Genomic DNA, 20,530 nt, shown 5'->3' on the forward strand with positions numbered 1-20,530 from the left:
CAATGACACCTCAACATTTGCTGCTGTGCTAACCGGTGGGCTTACAGTGGGGAAAACAATGTAGCGTTGCTGACTACCTTCGTTGTGATCAGTTGCACATGTGGCACTTGAGGTTTGTGTTGTGTCCACGCTTGCAAGTGCATGCTGGTTAAATGTCTAAGCATGCAACTGGTATTCAAATTTTTCAGATTTTTCCCTCGGCTAAAGGTCTTTGCGCACTTCTTACAGATAACCTTGGCCTGATCATGAGGATTTTGTTCAAAAAAGTGCTACACTGCACTCTTCCTACTTTGGCAGACATTTTGCGGCCTAGCACGCTGTCATCTTTTGACCCTCTGGACAAGCTGTCCAGCAACTCTTTTGATGTTTGGAACCTGTCTTTGGAGTGCTCCGGGCCTCCCAGATAACAGCTGTTGCGATGTCGATGTCTGCTGTGGATGCTCCTCATCTGAGCTATTGGAAGCAGCACCCCCTTCCCCCAGTGGATGCCAATCTGGGTCAACAACTGGGTCATCCATCACCTCCTCTTCTATGTCATGTGCACCTTCCTCTGTGTCACCGTGTATGGTGGTATAGTGTGCGGGAAGGGGCACCTGAGTCTCATCAGGGTCAGAATCTGGCTCTGTACACTGCGAGGACAATGTAGTGCTCTGAGTGAATGTACCAGCAGAATCATCCATCAGCGGCTGTGCATCAGTGCACTCCATGTCAGATTCATCTTGGCCTGGGTAATTCACCATTTGACTTGATAATCCAGGCATGGTATGTGAAAACAGCTCCATGGAGTAATCAGTAGTATGGCCTGCGTCATCCTTCAATCTTGGTTGGGGTGAAGGACACAAGGAAAGGTGTGGTTCATGAACATGAGCCTCCAATGACGACTCAGTGCTTTTACTTTTTACAACTGAAGAAGAGGAGGCGATATAGCTGGAGGCTGAGTCAGCAATGTAAGACAAAACTTTTTCCTGATGCTCTGGCTTTAAAAGCGGTTTGCCAACTCCTAGAAAACTAAGCATTCGAGGCCTTATGTAGCCAGACGATGACGCAGGCTCAACACCTCCTGCATTCGGTCCTATTTTGCTCTTGCCACTAGCATCAGATCCACCACCAACACCATCATTACCAGCTGCCAACCCCCGCCCAATTCCATGGCCTCTTCCACCAGCCTTCCTCATTTTTGGTAGAAATGTAGACAAAATCCAACAAACTATATAGTAATGTAAAACAAGGTACAAGGTGTCTACAGGACAGGGGAGATTTTGAATTTCTGCAGACACTTGTGGACACTTTTGGATTGTGTGAGGCCCACTGATATCTGAGCGCTATGTGACAGGCTCGATGGCACAGCTGTGACCAAAGTGACTAGAGGATAAGGGAGATTTTGAATCTCTGCACACACTTTTGGACACTGGACACTTTTGGATTGTGTGAGGCCCAATGAATATCTGAGCGCTATGTGACAGGCTCGATGGCACAGCTGTGACCAAAGTGACTAGAGGATAAGGGAGATTTTGAATCTCTGCACACACTTTTGGACACTGGACACTTTTGGATTGTGTGAGGCCCAATGAATATCTGAGCGCTATGTGACAGGCTCGATGGCACAGCTGTGACCAAAGTGACTAGAGGATAAGGGAGATTTTGAATCTCTGCACACACTTTTGGACACTGGACACTTTTGGATTGTGTGAGGCCCAATGAATATCTGAGCGCTATGTGACAGGCTCGATGGCACAGCTGTGACCAAAGTGACTAGAGGATAAGGGAGATTTTGAATCTCTGCACACACTTTTGGACACTGGACACTTTTGGATTGTGTGAGGCCCACTGATATCTGAGCGCTATGTCACAGGCTCGATGGCACAGCTGTGACAAAAGTGACTAGAGGATAAGGGAGATTGGATTGCTTTTAAAAAAGCAGTTTGCGGAGCAGTGGGTAAACAGCAATGCAGGAATGTCAGGAAGCCTTAGAAGGCAGCCCAACAACCAACACCACTGATACACCACTATATAGCCTCCCCTTGCACTGCACACACAGTGACTGGTGTGTTGTGCAGGCCAAATCGCTAGCAGCAGAAGCAGTTTTTTTGTCTTCTTCCCTGCCTAACGCTCTCCCTACAGAATCAGCAACCTCTCCCTATACTGAGATCGGCAGAAGTAAGATGGCGGTCGGCGTGCACGCCCTTTTATACCCCCTGTGACGCCCAGCAACGCAAGCCAATCACTTGCATGCCCTTCTGAAAGATGGTGGTGACCCCTGCCTATGTCATCACGTTGCCCACAGTGTCCGTGGATCCTGATTGGCTGAAAAAGAGCGCAAAACAAACTTTTGAAACGAAACTTTGGCGCGTAAGTCGCCGACCTCGTGGCCGACCTCATCCTAGGGTCGGGTTTCGTTTCATGAAACCCGACTTTGCCAAAAGTCGGCGACTTTTGAATTTTTTCGACCCGTTTCGCTCAACTCTAACTGACTCTGATAAAAATGAACAATGCCTTGATTAGCCACAACTTTTCTCCTTCCCCCATGACGGCACCACGGAGAGAGGGGATCCGCCCCATGGGGACAGGAAACCTACCGATAAAAAGGCGGTACCTCTCTCCAGCATCAGTTGGTTTCCTGTCCCCATAGGGAACCTACAAACTTACCAGATTCCGGGGCCGACCAGTCTGGGAGATGGCAGTGGGAGCCCCCTGTCCCAGCTGGGGCAGTTACCCGAGGCGCCACCGCTGGGGTCAGCGGGCCTCCAGGGTGTGCGGGGGGAGAGGCGGCAGCAAGAAGATCCATCCTCTCTCAGGATGGCGTCATCCATGGCGACCGGGGCAGCCCTGGGCCAGAGCAGGTACCGGGGTGGGAGAGCGCCAGTGGGCGCAGGTATCCCCCACACGCGCCGGCAGCCGGGGGAGATGCCGCCGCCCACGCAATGCACCACTGGGAGCCGGCGGTGGTGCGCACGTGCGGGACAGAGCACGCGACGTCACACACGCACTGGCAGGCCGGGGGAGACGCCGCCGCCAGCGCAATGCACCACTGGGAGCGGCGGGGGTGCGCATGTGCGGGGCGGAGCACGCAATGCCACACATCGCAAAGCAGCTGGGGAAGAAGGGTGCGCACATGCAGGGGGAAAAAAAAAACTTTGTTCTTGAAACACGCCCCTCACTTGGCTTAAAAATGCACAGGGGGCACAGCGCGGCCTGTCACCTGGCACCATGAGCACCGAGCCTCCAGAAGAGCAGCAGCTGCTGGACGCATCCTCAGACACAGGACACCAGCAGCAGCCACAAAAGTCACCGCAGAAGCACCATAAGAAGGAGACCAAGGAGCAGTCACAGAGACACAGCAGCAGCCTTTCAGAGTCCCAACGCAGCAAGGAATCCAGGGGGGCAGGGGTCCCAAAGGACAAGCATATCTGGGGCCCACGTCTGATTCGATATCCTTCTTCAGTCTGGTGGGTAAGTGGACTACGTGAACGTATATGCTGTAATTAGGGCCTGTCCTCCTTCTCTTATAGGGGAAGAAGTGCACACAGAAGGCCAACCACAAGATTTGCCCACTTTGTAAGGAGGAGCTCCCCACGGCATGGGAAAAAAGGCTCTGCGAGTCCTGCATTGAACATACAATATGCAAGGAATCCCCAGGGTTCGCTTCTGACCTTAGAGCCCTAATTGCCCACCAGGTAGAGAACACCTTCAAAACCCTTCAGGGAAAAAGCAAAAAGCATAAGAAACCCAAAAGAAAGGAACCCGAGTCAGATCCTAGTGATAGGGAGAGCGAATCTTCTTCATTAGACACAGATAGCCCGTCATCCGGCTCCTCATCCTCTGCGGATGAAGGTCGCAGCTGCTTCCCTATAGAAGAAACGGATATCTTAATAAAGGCTATCAGAACCACTATGGGTCTAGTAGTCACCAGGCCTAAAAGAACCATTCTGGATGCCATATGTAGTGGGTTAGAGCAGAAGAAGAGGAGGTCTTTTACCATGAACGATAAAATCCAGGCGCTCATACAGAAGGAGTGGAAAAGGCCAGAGAAGGAGAAAATCGTAGTTACTTACTGATAACGGTATTTCTCTGATCCCATGACGGCATCCGTATATTCCCTCCTTACCGCGTGGGGTGCACACTTATTGTAAATACAGTTTAGTCAAAAAGTCACATGGTGTCTCCTCTACGCAGTTTAATGATTATAGAAATTCCTTTTTTAAAAAGTGTTGTGTTAGTATTAGGCTGAAGTTCCGTTAATGCTCTGTAAAACAACTGATGCGGGAGAGAGGTACCGCCTTTTTATCGGTAGGTTTCCTGTCCCCGTGGGGTGGATCCCCTCTCTCCATGGTGCTGTCATGGGATCAGAGAAATACCGTTAACGCTACATAACTACGATTTTCCACACCAGCAGATGACAGCAGCACATAAAGTGTTTTTAATCTTCAATATTTGAATGAGTCCCTACAGTTGTTGCCTTCAAGGGTGTATGGATGACTCCTGACAATTTTTTTCTGTCCTTTGCATGGTGTGCACAGCCTTTATTTGTTTAGAAGTACCACAACTACATTTTTTCATGAGGCTCTCCAGTTGGTGCCTTTAAGGATGTATGGATGACCCTCCTTAGAATTTTCTTCTGGCTTTCCACTGTGTGTAGAGACTTTATGAGTATAGGTGTACCACAACTACACTTTCTTAATTGAATGAGATACTCCAGTTGGTAGCTTCAAGGGTGCATGGATGACCCTGCTTGTAATTTTTGGCAGACTTTGCATTGTATGCAGAGCTTTTATGTGTGTAGGAGTACTGCAGCTACATTTTGCTCACAATATTTGAATGAGGCACTACAGATGGTGCCTTCAAGGGTGTGTTGATGATCCTTCTTTTTGGCAGGCTTTACATTTAGTGCCTAGCCTTTATGAGTCTAGGAGTACCACTACATGACAATTTGAACACAATGTGCATGAGGCCCTCCTTTGTGTCTAATGCAGTGCGTATCTGAGTCCCTCTTCCATCTAATTTTAGCAGGTCTTGCTCCCTTCATTAATTTCACTGAAAATTTAAATTTTACATTTTTTTTCTTTTTATACAAATACTTGTGGAAGGAAACAAAGAGGAAATAGGTCCATTTTAATATGTTGTGTGTATTTGCTGCAAGTGTAACAATCATAACAATAACCTCACAACAGCCCAGTTATACACAATATACTAGCTAAAGTCAATGTGACAATAAAAGGACCAGAAAGGTGTACAAAATTCTGCTAAAGGAATGCATTTTTTAGTTGTGTGTATTTCCCTCCATATTGAAGGTCAGCGCTGAACACATTTTATATTCCTTTAGCAGGTCAAATTGCCATAAGCATTTTGTGAAAGGAGAAAAAGATAATAATATTCAAATAGTTCTTGTCACCTATTACGTTTTCTCCTTAGCCCATTAGAGTAACTATGGAAACACTTTGTGGGTCAGTGAATGTGTGAAAATAAATATAATAAAGTCAGTTTTGAAAATAATTAAGATATTTTATATGCTGCAGCTCCTCCTTTTTTTTCTACCTAAATTGACAACTTGGAAACATTAGCACTAATGCATCTCACAATATTGAGCGCTTGTCAAATTAACAGGAGTTAGAACATTTGTCCCAGTTTTTTTCTGACCTAATTCCCATGGAAATATGTTCAGTCCACCTTCTGTACAATAATGATCACATACGTGTGCCACTAGTTATACTATTATTGTCAATTTCACCTTCTTCTCAGTAAAATGTGTTCTCATAGGACTAGAATCTTATTTTTCTGCTATATTAATAACTAAGAACCTGTCTTTAAATTAAGAAATACAAATATTTCAGCATAGTAAAAAATATGCCGGTGTTGTAATGTGCTGAATGCTTTCCTAAGCGCTTTAGATTGTGCTCTGTTTTTTGGAATATCTCTACATGTCATTAGGAATCTGCTTGTGTGACACCTGACTCATAGTGCAAATATCTCTTCATTTGATTCTCCCTTGCTTGTGTGCAGTGAGAAAAAATGATTCAGCTTTCTGATTCATGTGATGTCACTTATCACAATGTAACGTATTCCTATTAATTGGATGGAACAAGATTTCACTGAATTGGTAACAAGACAAATTGCATGACTTAGGGCATATTTACTTCACTAATTTCTCTGCAAGATAATGGGAATCTGAATCTGTGAGCGGATTTTTGCTACCTCTTTGGAGAGCAGCATAATGTAGAGACAGGGACCCTGATTTCTAGAATGCATCACCTAGTTTATTGGATGTAGTAGCTGTGATACAATCAGAGTTCTTAGATGTATAATGAAGCAGAGCTCAGAAAGCTAGCCCCACCCACACCAGGCTAGGCTCTCCATGTACACTGTCTATTTTTTTTTTTTTCAACAGATTCAACAATAAATGTGCCATGTCAACAGAGGAGAGGGCCGGGGAGAGACGAGCAATATCAACTGGGGGGAGGAAGTCGGAGTCTTTCTTGATCTCCGAAAATGATGTGAGGGAACAGTTTAGTAAGCTGGTCATGGGTAAAGCAGCAGGGCCTGATGGTATCTGTCCACGTGTCCTCAGAGTGTGTGCGAATCAGTTGTGCACTGTCTTCCAGCACCTGTTTAACTGGAGCTTACAATCACAGAGAGTACCAGTTCTATGGAAGACTTCTTGCCTGGTGCCGGTTCCCAAGACTACCTTCCCGAGCTCCCATAATGACTATAGACCGGTGGCCTTAACATCGCATGTGATGAAGTCCTTGGAGAGAATTGTACTTGCCTACTTGTGTCCGAGGGTGTCTGCTTTTACGGACCCCCTTCAGTTTGCGTATCGGCAGAGTCTGGGGGTGGACGATGCTGTAGCGTATCTACTACAAACAGTACATTCCTTTTTGGACAATGATAGAACCACTGTGCGTGCCATGTTCTTCGATTTCTCCAGTGCATTCAACACCTTACAGCCACTATTATTACGTAAAAAGCTGGTTGAAATGGCGGTTGATGAGGGACTAGTGAATTGGATCATTGATTATCTGTCGGACAGGCCACAGTTTGTGAGGTTGGGGGCGGCCGTATCGGATAGTGTGCGGAGTAGTGTTGGAGCCCCTCAGGGAACGGTGCTGTCGCCATTCCTTTTTACGTTATACACAGCTGATTTTCAGTATAAATCAGACCTTTGTCACCTTCAGAAGTACTCTGATGACTCAGTGATAGTCGGAGGTATTGAGAGAGACCGGGGGGAGGAGGAATACAGAAGGGTGGTTTTGGACTTTGTTGACTGGTGCCAGGCTAACCATTTAGAACTCAACGTAAAGAAAACCAGGGAGCTGGTGTTGAGTTATGGAAGGTGCATGAAGGATTGCTTACCTATCACTATTGATGGTCAGGATGTGGAGATGGTGGAGAATTTCAAATATTTGGGGGTTCACCTGGACAGCAAGCTTGATTGGAGGTGCCATATGGAGAAGGTTTGCAAGAAAGGGATGAGTAGACTTTACTTCCTAAGGAAGTTAAGGTCGTTTAATGTGTGTAGCAAAATGCTTGAAATGTTCTACCAATCCACTGTGGCGAGTGCAATCTTTGATGCAATTATATGCTGGGGTAGTAGTGTGCGCACAGCTGACGCGAATAAGCTGAATAAACTTATCAAGAAGGCTAGTGCGGCGGTGGGTCTACAACTCAGGACTTTCGAGGAGGTATTAGAGGATAGAATTACTAAGAAATGCAAGGCTATAATGAGCAACAATACACACCCGCTCTATGAACTGTTTGCGAAGCAAAAGAGCACATTCAGCAAGCGTCTACTCCAACTAATGTGTAAAAAGGAAAGATATAGAAAATCGTTTGTTCCGACAGCTGTGGGGATGTTTAACAAATGTATAAGTGTAAAGCATCCCAAGACTAAATGAAGTTCAAAGTGTATGGGGGGGAATTGGTGAGTTACAAGTACCAGTCTATCCGCATCTGCTGTCCATATAGACTTATTTTGTAAAGTGTGTATTGTTCTTGTAATGTTCTTGATCTTTGTTCTGCTGCTGTAATACTGTAATTTCCTCCGGGATCAATAAAGTTTATCTAATCTAATCTAATCTAATCTATTGACAGGAGTATGCTTATCGGTGAAGGAGGCATTGTCGATCTGAGTTCTAGTTCAGGCAATGATAATGTCCAGGAGATAAATCCTTCATTGTAATTAAATAGCAAAAATCCTAATAAGTTACACGTTGCTGAAATCTGTATTCCAGCCTCTATCTCCTGCTTTCTTTTGGTTACATATCAAAAACCTGCTTTCAGATTCCTTTTTACTTGTAAATCGAGGAAGCTCCCAACATTCTATGTACAGAAGCATGGGAACATGTGTAATTCTGTGCCCTTTACTGACTCCAGACTGGATCTTCCCTGAGATCTACATAGAAGAAATGGGGATACTTAGATGTACCCCACTTTATGCCTATATCTTGAAGCCTTCAGTTGAAAATACTTTATATGTTAAAAGTAGAGGTGGTCAAATTTGTTTGAGTTGAATTGAAGGCTACTCAAATTGTACAAAAATACAGATTCTGGAGAATATAATTGTAATTCACTTCATAAAAAAAAAACATTTCTCTCCAGCCTCCCCACTGCTCCTGGTTTGTGAGTAGGCTCCAGCCTGTAGTCAACACTGGGTTAGGCATGCATTGTGATGGAGGCATCAAAAACCAGACACTAGGAGGTTGACCTAAAAAGGTACGAGAACACTGTTTTTTTTTCTTTTTACATCTTATGTTTGTTTTACATTTCTTTCGCTCTAGGGTCTGAAAGACCTCAAATTCAAATGCCCGCAATTAGTTTAGCTGCAAATAAAATATTTTGGTAAAATTTGGCAAAAAATTTGGCAAATTAGAATTTTTTTCTGAAATGCTCATCTATAGTCACAAGCCTTCCACACTAATACCACTGACATAGGTTTCATGATATTATGTGAAGAGTAGTGTTGAGCGATACCGTCCGATACTTAAAAGTATCGTATCGGATGGTATCGGCCGATCTAAAAAAAATATCGGGTATCGCCGATTCCGATACCGGAAGTCCCATTCAAGTGTATGCATGTATGTAGCATGCATGTTGCATGTAGTATGCATGTTGCATGAAGTATGTATGTAGCATGTATGTAGCATGTAGTATGTAGCATGTATGTAGTATGCATGTTGCATGTAGTATGTATGTTACATGTAGTATATATGTAGTATGTATGTAGTATGTATGTAGCATGTATGTAGTATGTAGCATGTATGTAGCATGCGTGTAGTATGTAGCATGTATGTTGTATGCATGTTGCATGTAGTATGTATGTTACATGTAGCATGCATGTAGTATGCATGTTGCATGTAGTATGTATGTTACATGTAGTATGTATGTAGTATGTATGTAGCATGTAAATTTTTTTTTTTTACATTCAACACATTAGCCGGATGATGGGACTACTACTGTCCCATCATTGGCTAATGTGTCAATCACTGTCATGGTAGCAGGCATCGCCCGATGGGACTTGCAGTCCCATCGGACGATGCCTGCACAGACCCCCGGAGCCTGCACAGCCCACTGGCAGGCCGGCACAGCTCCCCGGCAGGCCGGCACAGACCACCGGAGCCTGCACAGCCCACCGGCAGGCCGGCACAGACCACCGGAGCCTGCACAGACCACCGGCAGGCCGGCACAGCTCCCCGGCAGGCCGGCACAGACCCCCGGAGCCTGCACAGCCCACTGGCAGGCCGGACAGCTCCTCTGGCAGGCCGGCACAGACCCCCGGAGCCTGCACAGCCCACCGGCAGGCCGGCACAGACCACCGGAGCCTGCACAGACCACCGGCAGGCCGGCACAGCTCCCCCGGTAGGCCGGCACAGACCCCCGGAGCCTGCACAGACCACCGGCAGGCCGGCACAGCTCCCCCGGCAGGCCGGCTCAGACCCCCGGAGCCTGCACAGACCACCGGCAGGCCTGCACAGACCACCGGCAGGCCGGCACAGACCCCCGGACAGTCGGCACAGCCCCCCCGAAGGCCCGAACTGATGGCGCATCATGATGCGCACAGACAGCGCATCATGATGACGTCATTTCGGCAGCCAATCAGAGCCACAAAAGTGGCTCATTGCATTTTGGACTTCTGATTCCGGTATCCGATACGAAAAAAGTATCGGTACTCGGTATCGGAATTCCGATACGGCAAATATCGGCCGATACCCGATACTTGCGGTATCGGAAAGCTCAACACTAGTGAAGAGTCCTTTTTATGTTTATCTTGTAGGCCAGAAAAGCTCCTGGTTTACATGGTGCATGTTTCATAAGGTTTGTAAGACAGCAGACATCATTAGTATATAAAAGAGTATATATTAGCTTAGCAGAGTATACTTTTTCATATTGAGGAACCCAGAAAAAAAGTATACATTAGCCCCTTTTCGACACCGGGCATAATAATACACAGATGTCGGACTCCCTCCCGTTGATGTGGGCTCCGGCGATGAACCAACATCTTTCCCGGCACAAGTCTGCTGTTTTGAACAGCGGCGGGTGGAATCCTGATCCACCTGCTGCTATTAACCCGTTAAATGCTGCTGTCAAACTCTGACAGTGGAATTTAACACTTGCTTCCAGCAAGCGTCCTAAAAATCTGCCCATCGGTGACCCCGTCAAGTGATCGCAGGTCACCAATGGATTGGCATGACAACCAGAGGTCTCCTTCAGACCTCTATGGTTGTCACTGCCGGATTACTATGGGCGCCACTTGGTGGTTGGCGCTTATAGCAAGTCAGCAATTCTGCTACGTACAGGCGATCTGATCATCGCCTGTATGTAGTAGAGCCGATTAGGTTATGACAGCTTCTAGTCTCCCAAGGAGACTATTAAAGCATGCCAAAAGTAAAAAAAAAGAAAAAAAAGTTTTTAAAACTTTTTAAAAAAATAAAAGTTCCAATCACCCCCCCTCTTGCCCTATTCAAAATAAAACAATAAAAAAATCAAACATACTCATATTCGGTATCGCTGGCTTCAGAATCACCTGATCTATCATTATAAAAAAATTAACCTGATTGCTTAATTGCATAATGAGAGAAAAAGTCAAAGCACCAGAATTAAGTTTTTTTGGTCGCCGCAACATTGCATTAAAATGCAATAACGAGCGATCAAACAATCGTATCTGCACCAAAATGGTGTCATTAAAAATGTCAGCTCATTGCGCAAAAAATAAGCCCTCACCCAATCTGAGATTGCAAAAAAATGGAGACGCTACATGTCTCGGAAAATGGCGCATTTCATTTTTTAAAAAAAAAACTTTGGAATTTTTTTTCACCACTTAAATAAAAAAAAAACTAGACATGTTGAGTGTCTATGAACCCGTAATGACCTGGAGAATCATAATAGCGGGTCAGTTTTAGCAAGTAGTGAACATAGTAAAAAAGCAAAACAAAAAACCATTGTAGAATTGCACTTTTTTTGCTATTTCACCACACTTGGAATTATTTTCCAGTACTCAATATGTTAACCCCTTCCTTACCGATGATGGAATAGTACGTCATCGGTAAGGATCCCCTGCTTTGAGGTGGGCTCTGGCACCAGCTGACATGTGCCCGCAATAGGCGCGAGGGGAATCACCATTTGCCAGCATCTTTTATCTAGTTAAATCCCTCTGTCAAAGCTGACAGCGGGCATTTAAATAGCACTTCCGGCCGCCGGGTCGGAAGTGAGCTCATCGCCGACCCCTGTCACGTGATCGGGGGTCAGCGACGCGTTGCCCTGACAACCAGAGGTCTCATAGACACCTCTATGGTTGTTGCAGACAGATTGCTTTGAGTGCTGCCCGGTGGCCGGCGCAAAAAGCACTGCAGTAAATCTGCTACATATGGGCGATCTGCTCATATGTATCAGAGCCGATCGAGTTGTGCATGCTTCAAGCCTCCTATTGATGCTATTGTAAAAGTAAAAAAAAGTTTAAAAAAAATAAAAATAAAGTTCAAATCACCCCCCTTTCGCCCGAATCAAAATAAAACAATAAAAAAATCACACATACACATAATAGGTATCCCTGCGTTCAGAATCGCCCGATCTATCAAAAAAAAGCATTAACCCAATCGATAAACGGCATAGTGAGAAAAAAATTCAAAACGCCAGAATTAAGTTTTTTTGTTCGCCACAACATTGCATTAAAATGCAATAACGGGCGATCAAAAGAACGTATTTGCACAATGGTGTTATCATTAAAAACGTCAGCTTGGCTCGCCATAAATAAGCCCTCACCCGACCCTAGATCATGAAAAATGGAGATGCTACGGGTCTCAGAAAATTGCCAATTTTTTTTTTTTTTAGCAAACTTTAGAATTTTTTTCACCACTTAGATCAAAGAGAACTTAGACATGTTTGGAGTCTATGAACTCGCAATGACCTGGAGAATCATAGTGCCTGGTTAGATTTAGCATTTAGTTAACTTAGCAAAAAAGTCAAGCAGCAAACAAGTGTGGGATTGCACTTTTTTTGCAATTTCACCGCACTAGGAATTTTTTTGCCGTTTTCGAGTACACGACATGGTAAAACCAATGGTGTTTTTTAAAAGTACAACTCTTCCCGCAAAAACTAAGCCCTCAAATAGCCATGTTGATGAAGAAATAAAAAGTTATGACTCTGGAAAGAAGGAGAGCGAAAAACAAAAATGAAAAATCAAAAAAAGCTCCGGGAGTTAAGGGGTAAAACAAAGGTGTCATTGAAAAGTACAACTCGTCCTGCAAAAAACAATCCCTCACATGGCTATTTTGACCAAAAAGTAAAAAAAAGTTATGGCTCTGGGTAGAAGGGGAGCAAAAAATGAAAACACAAGAACAAAAATATCTTTGGTCATGAAGGGGTTAAATAATTGCTGGTGCTTAAATTACTTTGCCTTAATCAATACTATAGGACTTAAGAAATTTTGGAAGATATGTTGTCAGAGGAAAAATTTGCTTTTTTCTGCATGCAAGAGCCACTTCTTTCTACCCTCTGCATTAATCATCAACTCTGAAAATATCTTGAAGAGGACCTCTTGTTGGATTTTTTTCTTAAATTGAGTACCCCTTGCTGCTGTTTTACTTATTCTGGAACAGTTTTTCACTTTTGTTCTGTGCCCCTCGATTGTATAACTTTGTGTCATACACAAAATAAAAGTAAATTCTGACAGAAGTTCTGCAGTATATGCTCGGTTGACAGGAAAATTTGCTTCCTTATTACTATGAACATAAATTTGGAATGAATGGGCACAGAAAAAAACTGTTACAGAATCAGTGGAACAGCAGCCATTGGAGGAGTTATTTAGTTTGCCTTGAAAAGAACCTGCAGATGTTTTGGTAATCTGCAGATAAATATTGTTTAAATCAAGTCTGGATGCCTTAGCAGGAGTCTGTTGCCCTGCTTTTGCTACCCCATATGAGAGCAGCATGCTATAGGAGTAGAGCCACTGAATCCACCAATGTGTAAAATATTGGGCTGCTTGCTCGATGATAACAATTCTCATCTATCTGCTGCAGATCTAGCAGATCTAGAATGATGTGTTATCTCTTCTGTGTTCAGCGACAGCATGCGTAGGCTGATGGTAGTAAGACTCATCATCAGCCATCACCTGTGACTGGAGGTAAACCTTTTACCACTGGTCACAGCTGCTGGTACTGTCATCTGCAGCTCTCTAACCAGCGATAATTGTACCGCCGATCAGAGCCGCGAGTGTTTCTCATGTTGTCATGCAGATGGCAGCATGAGAAACACCTAATGTTCAGGGTGCTGAACCAGAATAGTAAGATGGACTTCCTGGAGAAGTCCATGTTCAGGTTCTGTGCTCCAACTAGGTGTTTGGTACGGATGCCGAACTTTACTGTTAGGCCGGAGTCACACTAACGATTAAATCGGACGAATGCAATGCGATAAAAAAATCGCATTGCATTCGTCCCAATGTCATTCTATGGGGCAGCTCCCATCATCCGATTTTTTTTCTGAACGTTTCCTCGGACTGTCACTGTCACTGATTTTAGGATCGGACTCGCCAATGCAAGTCTATGGGGGCGATAAAAAATCGGATTACAAACGGACCAGATATGTGCGTTGTGATAAAATCGCACCCGGTGTCCTTTACAAAAAGCCGGCAATTCATTTAGCAATACAGTAAAATCACACTGACAGGTTAAATAAAGAAACGAAAGAATAGATATTGACACATAGAATACAATATATATTGATATATATATAATTCATGCAGTTCTTCATAGCAGAATAGCCACTGTAACATTTGCCGGCTTCTGTAAATTCATTCCTCTACCCAATGAAATGACACATGGTTTACATATAGTTAACCATTTCATTTCATGTTTTTTTATGTCTGTCACTAGTAATTAGATGAGGGTTTTTGTGTAAAATTTTGGAGTTGTAGGTGTTAATTTAAGGGGTTAATTTGTTGTAAAAGATTGCGGGGAATTCCGCTGACGTCACTGAGGCCGCAGGGAGTCCTCGCAATTTTTTACAACAAATTAACCCCTTAAATTAACACCTACAACTCCAAAATTTTACACAAAAACCCTCATCTAATACTAGTGATAGACATAAAAAAAACATGAAATGAAATGGTTAACTATATGTAAACCATGTGTCATTTCATGTCGGGTAGAGGAATGAATTTACAGAAGCCGGCAAATGTTACAGTGGCTATTCTGCTATGAAGAACTGCATGAATTATATATATGTATTCTATGTGTCTATATCTATTCTTTCCTTTGTGTTTGAAAACCTGTCATTGGGCTCCATTAGATGTCCATTTTGCAAGTCTGCAAGAAAATCTCGCCAGATGGATGTCAAACGGATGCTTACATGCGAATAGAATCGGACCGATTTTTTAATCGTTGTGTGTGACTCCAGCCTTAGGGTTTGCCGACTGCTAAATATTAGCAGAAATGCTTCAAGCTAAATTGTATATGTCTAGTATGATTATAATAATCTTAGCTTCTTTTGCTATAAAAATGTTTATGCCATTCAATGATTGGGGATGAAAGACATTTTGGAGGCTAATGACTCCTTTTCATTATTCTCAGCATCACATTTTTCTGTGCAAGCACTTGCTGATGAAAACAATGTTTTTCTATCTGCACATAATAATCATGTTAATGATCATTCTGCGCACATGAAAGTGAGGTCAGAGTCTGTTAAAACAGGCTGCTAAATGACTGCCGATTGGCTTCTCATTGCAGATCAGCGGTCCTTTAAAGGATGCAACTGGACAATGTAAATTATAAGTAGGTACTTTAAAGGTCCTGATTCCATGATGACTTTTCACAGTCATTGCTTATCTCTGCAGAATTCCCTCTTCTCTGGTCTTCTGCAACCAGGGCCAGCAGACTGGCAGCTGCCTAGGGCCCCCACAACCTGGGCCTTGTGGCAGACTACATGGGTGCCATGGGGCCTATGAGTCAGGGAGGCGTGGTGTATAGGCGTCATAGAAGTATCATAGATGACAATACAGTTGAAATCAATGGTGGAGGTGTAAGGGGGTGGCATTGCTATGGACCGTAGAGACAAGCTGCCACTTTAAAAGACAGCCCCCCCTTGGTTGGAGCAATGGAACATTCTCTCTCCCCTGCTGCAAAGACTGTGTGGTTTCTTCTGCTAGCACTGGAGAGGGGAGGGGCGGCTTTTCTGTGTGTGAGTTGAGGCCTGAGATTTCTGCAGGAAGGAGATGTACCCTGGAGCTGTGAGGAAAAGAACATTTGGTCTGAGACTGTGACTTGGTAAACTATTCTGGGGATAAAAAGGTGGCTTTACTGTGTTGCTGTGAGAATCCACAAAGAAAAGACAAGAAAGGAATCCAGAGGAGGGAATCTACCATTTCTAGGAGCATCACTGGACCTGCACACAAGGAAAAGACCACGTTGCACAGAGCTTCCAGGAAGAAGTGCGCACCACCTTGCAAAGCTTCAGGGGCCCCGGGAATGGACTGAGATACCAACGCTACTGTGATTGTTAACCTCTTCTGTGCACATGCTAGGGTTAGGATAGGCTGCAATAGATAGAGCACGGCAGCCGTGCGGCCGGTGTAGCAGAGTCCAGATAGGTTATAGTTAGTGAAGCATTATACATTACTTTACTGTGTTGTCTTGCCAGTTGGATAAATACACTGAGCTGTGATAGTTGGTGCTCAGTGCTGTTTGACAGACCAGCTAAAGAGTATTATCATAGTAAACTGTTTCCATAGCATACCCCGGTTTCTGCATTTTCCTATACACTGCATTCCTTGCCTGTAAATAAATTAACCCTTTGTTGCTTGCACCTCATCTTGTGTACTGTAGTCTCCCTGCATTGTGGTGGTCCCCCAGCCATCGCTTCAGAGGAGAGAGCGTCATGTGACGCTCCCTCTCCCATTATCCCTCTCTGCCTTTAATGCAGTGGGTACGATGATGTTATCGCGCACCATGCTGTGTTGGGCAGTGGACCTGCTGAGGTGAGCAGATGTGCTGCAGAGGGGAGCAAGGAGAGGTGAGTATTGAATTTATTTATGTGGGCTGCATTGTATTTTATAGGGGCAGGCTGCATTACATTCTATGTGGTCTGCATTGTACTCCGGTGTGGGGCTGTGTTGTACTGTATGGAGCACTATGTTTGTGTATTATACCATGCGAAGGACTATGGGGTGTGCATTATACTATGTGGAGCACTATGGGTGCGCATTATACTATATGGGGGACTAAGGGTGTGCATTATATTAAACAAAATTCTGCCTATTCATTGAGTAATTGTTTTGTTTATGCTGGAACAGAAATCATTGTTCTCAGCAACACATCACCTGGTGAAATCTGCAGATATGTTGCTGATAACATGACACTGTTTGTGTACAGATTGACCTACTAGTGATTGTTCTGTCCCCATCATTATTCCTCCGGTGTAAAGAAGCCTGGAGACAAGCGTCAAACAACTTCAATATTATTGAACACGCTTGTTTAATGGCCTGAACTAAGTGCATGCAAATGCAACCAAAATGTTTGTGTGATGGTGCAACATATGAACATTTGGGACCCCACGCAAAACTTTTGGCCAGGGCCCCACTTTGTCTAAAACCAATCCTATCTGCAGCACATCCAAAAACTGTGCCTTTAAAAATAACAATGTCATTATAATGCTCATGAATAAAGATAACCACACATGTTGTAACCTAAAAAAGCTCTTTGCTGTGTCCTTGAATAAATAATTGCTCGCTGCACCAAAAAATGATCCCCTGCTTTTCCTGTTATGGTATATGGCCTCTGCATTATTCTCGCTTATAAATATTCCCACCACATTATCGCCACCTTGCATACTATGACCACTACACCTCACTTTTGTAAAATAAAACGTTACACTGTCCTCCCTTGTCCTCTATACCAACATTTTCCTCAATGTTCTTCACACTGTCCTCCCATGCTGTCCCTTTCTTTACTAAGTCCTCCAAGCTGCCCCCCTTTCCATACTGATATAATCACACAGCCAAACCAAATCTCACACTTTGCACTGACGAGGGGCAGTACCCCAAAACATTGTCTGGAAATTGAGATTCTGGTTTGGCTTTTATCCTAAGGCATGTGACAAGGCTCGTTAAAGGGTCGACATTGACTTTTAGGATTGCCACTTCCAATAGGTGGCACTAGAGTTCTAGTCCTCTTCCTCTCTGAAGAGAAAATTTGCACCTCTCCATACTGAGCTTTTAATGCTGCCCATCTTTAAAATATGTGCTCATGCAGCCCCACTCTCCATACTAAGCCTCCCACATTGCCTCTTCTCCATATTGAGACCCACAAGCTGCTCTCTTTCTATTCTGAGTCTATCACACTTCCCCACTCCATACTATTCCCCCCATGCTTCCCCTTCTCATCATACTGAGCTCGCCACATGGACCTGCTTCCATAGTGAACCCTCCACGCTGCTCCTCCATACTGAGCCTGCCATGCTGCCCTTACCCATTCATGCTGAGCCCCCCATACTCCACACTTTCCAAACTAAGATCCCATGCTGGCCCTTTCCATGCTGAACTTACCATGTTGCCTCTCCTCCATACTGAGTTCTCCATACTGCCCTCTTTCCATACCAAGTTCCCCATCTTGCTCTTTATCAATATTGCCCCCTGTACTATATTTGAAGAGCCTTTCTCAATATAAATGTTCGTGCTTGCAATAAACATGATGTTAAAAGGAAACTGTCATGTCATTTTGCCCTACTTAACTGCCACAATGTAAGGAGGTGGCAGAGACCCTTGGCTGCTCCCTCTCTCCTTCCTTGTATGTAGTCCCCTATGCGGTGCCCTGATTGTGGGTTAAATATTAATGTGCTCCTATTATTGATGTATTGAAATATGCTGTGTTTGCAATGTTTCCCATGTGTGTTAATGCAACGTGTGATGTCTCTTGTAGTCTGTAATGTATCACTGTTGAACTGTATTGTGTTGCCCTGTACATGCTAGAGGCAGGGACAGGAAGGGTTAAAATGTGGGCTGCACTAGCAGCCTCAAGGGAGCAGGAAACTCCTGCTTTCAGTCAGTCACCCGGGCACCTTTGCCCTGGGCAGGTGCTCAGTCATGTCAGGAGCCAAAGACTCCCCTGAAGGGAAGAGGAGTACTGCCCCAGACATATGGGCAGTGAAGAGGACAACAGGACTTTGTGAGTGCTTCACCAAAAGGACTATAAGCGTACAGATACCGGCCACTGAAGCAACTCCACTTCTGCTGCTGCTGATACTGCAGTGGAGAGAAAAGGGAAGGAGCAGGAAGTTTTACCATATTTATTGCAACCATTTTTTCTACCTTTTTCTATATCGTTTATCCTAAAAAATAAATAATTTCCCTGTTGGATAATAACTGTGCTTCTTGATCCTGATTGTCTGAACTGCAGTGACCGAGGAGAAGTGGTAAATCCCCTGAGGTTGCATCCTCAGGGGATTTTATGTGCAAAGGGCCGAGGTGTGGACTGACTCTGCTGTAGTGGATTTGCCCGTGACTGCCACCCCGTGCAACCTTGTTACAACAATACTGCACAGATCATGTAATATGAATATCTAACATGTATCAACAGAGGAAAGGGGGAAAGGAATTAACTCAGTGCTCACCAGAGTATCACAGGACCACAGGTGCCAGGTTCAGTGTGGCTGGAATCCACTTGTAAATGCAGGCAAAGGAAAAAAAACAGCACCAGGTGATTTCCATAAAAATTCTGTCATGATCCAGGTTGGATGATGACAGTTAAAAGCGCATGTGTACCTTTTTTTTCTTTAAGCTGTGTGCTTATGTGTGGTTTTTGCCCCCGGTGGCCATTGGGATTATTGCACTGTGGTGTCCTTTGTGCTAAGTTTGCCCCTGGTGGTGGTGAGCGTCATTGCACTCTGTTTCTTTAGTTTAGTGCACATGATTGTAATGGAGGTGTGATTGCTGGCTCTGCTATAAAAGAGTCACAGGTGTTGCAATCAGCGTTGGTGATAGTATTCATTTCCAACCATCCCTGGTGGAGGAAGGAGCTGGTCGGAGCCCTGGTGTGGAAGGAGTCAGAGGGGTTTTCCTTGCAGCTCTGACAGAGCTTGGTGGCAGCATTTCAGGAGGAGAGCTGCATTCTGGTGGTGGACTCAGCAGAGTAAAGCTAAGTGGTGTTTCCCTGTGTGTGCCTTTCCTTTATGTGTGTTTCAGTGCAGTGGTGGGATTAGTTTCTGCACCGGCCATTTCACTAGAAAGGGGTAGGTGCAGGGAGAGCTAAGGTTTAAAGGTATCCTGAGCAGCGCCCGGTGCAGAACCGGCCTAAAGATCGGTAGAAGTGTAGAGACACTGACTCAGGGGAGTGCAGGAGGTCTCCATATCCCCGTTCCCTATCGCAGGGCCCACCATTGTTATTGTGTCCCTGGTGTTTACTCTTATTATTTAAATTCGCCCTGCTGGAGGCGGTGTATCCGGTTTTGCGTGTATTTCTGAAATTCGCCTGCTGGAGGCGGTGTATCTGGCTGCATGTCTTATTATTTAAATTCACCCTGCTGTAGGCGGTGTATCCAGGGTCGCATGTGTCATAAATTCGCCCTGCTGGAGGCGGTGTGTCCAGCCACACGTTGATCGTGACAAATTCAAATTTTGTCTTTTTATTTTATCCATGGCTTGTAAAAAGTTAAAAACATACGTGTCATTAAATGTTAAGGGGCAAACATCCCCCACACACCTGATGCGTTTCAGACTTTATGTCCTTTCTCATAGGCAGATCTGCTGGTCCTTTTTTCTCTATACCTAACATGTGTCTTTAAAGATAAACATCAGTACAGTGACTCTGTTCCTGCCATTAGTGATGCCCATCATGGATTGAAGGATAGACTGGCCTGCCCTGGTGTCACTGCACCCATCAAGTGAATCCCACAGCTTTGTGTTGATTGCCAGCTTCCTAGGAATTAATGTTGAACTGTTTGTGAGTGCAAAGTTGTGAAATTTCCTCCGACAGGGCCGTGAAGCCTGGGCATTTCCGTCCATTATTTAAACTGTGGAAGGTGTGACTGCTGGCCGGAGGCGCATAACCAATATGCA

At 44.6% G+C, this 20,530-nt stretch overlaps 1 protein-coding gene across 1 annotated transcript in view; it reads left to right on the forward strand.

The window, feature by feature from the left end:
- The window catches only part of LOC141060642 (dynein axonemal heavy chain 3-like), a 2,648,786-nt gene that overhangs the window by 1,422,309 nt on the left and 1,205,947 nt on the right, over nt 1-20,530 (forward strand). The window contains exons 45-46 of the mRNA XM_073556958.1: nt 3,178-3,450; nt 3,510-4,040. Of these exons, the coding sequence (XP_073413059.1) occupies nt 3,178-3,450; nt 3,510-4,040 (804 nt within the window). The remainder of the gene's footprint in view (nt 1-3,177; nt 3,451-3,509; nt 4,041-20,530) is intronic.

The sequence above is a fragment of the Dendrobates tinctorius genome, unplaced genomic scaffold (assembly GCF_039654945.1).
Source record: "Dendrobates tinctorius isolate UK_male_01 unplaced genomic scaffold, ASM3965494v1 ptg000241l, whole genome shotgun sequence".
Classification (NCBI taxonomy): Eukaryota; Metazoa; Chordata; class Amphibia; order Anura; family Dendrobatidae; genus Dendrobates; species Dendrobates tinctorius.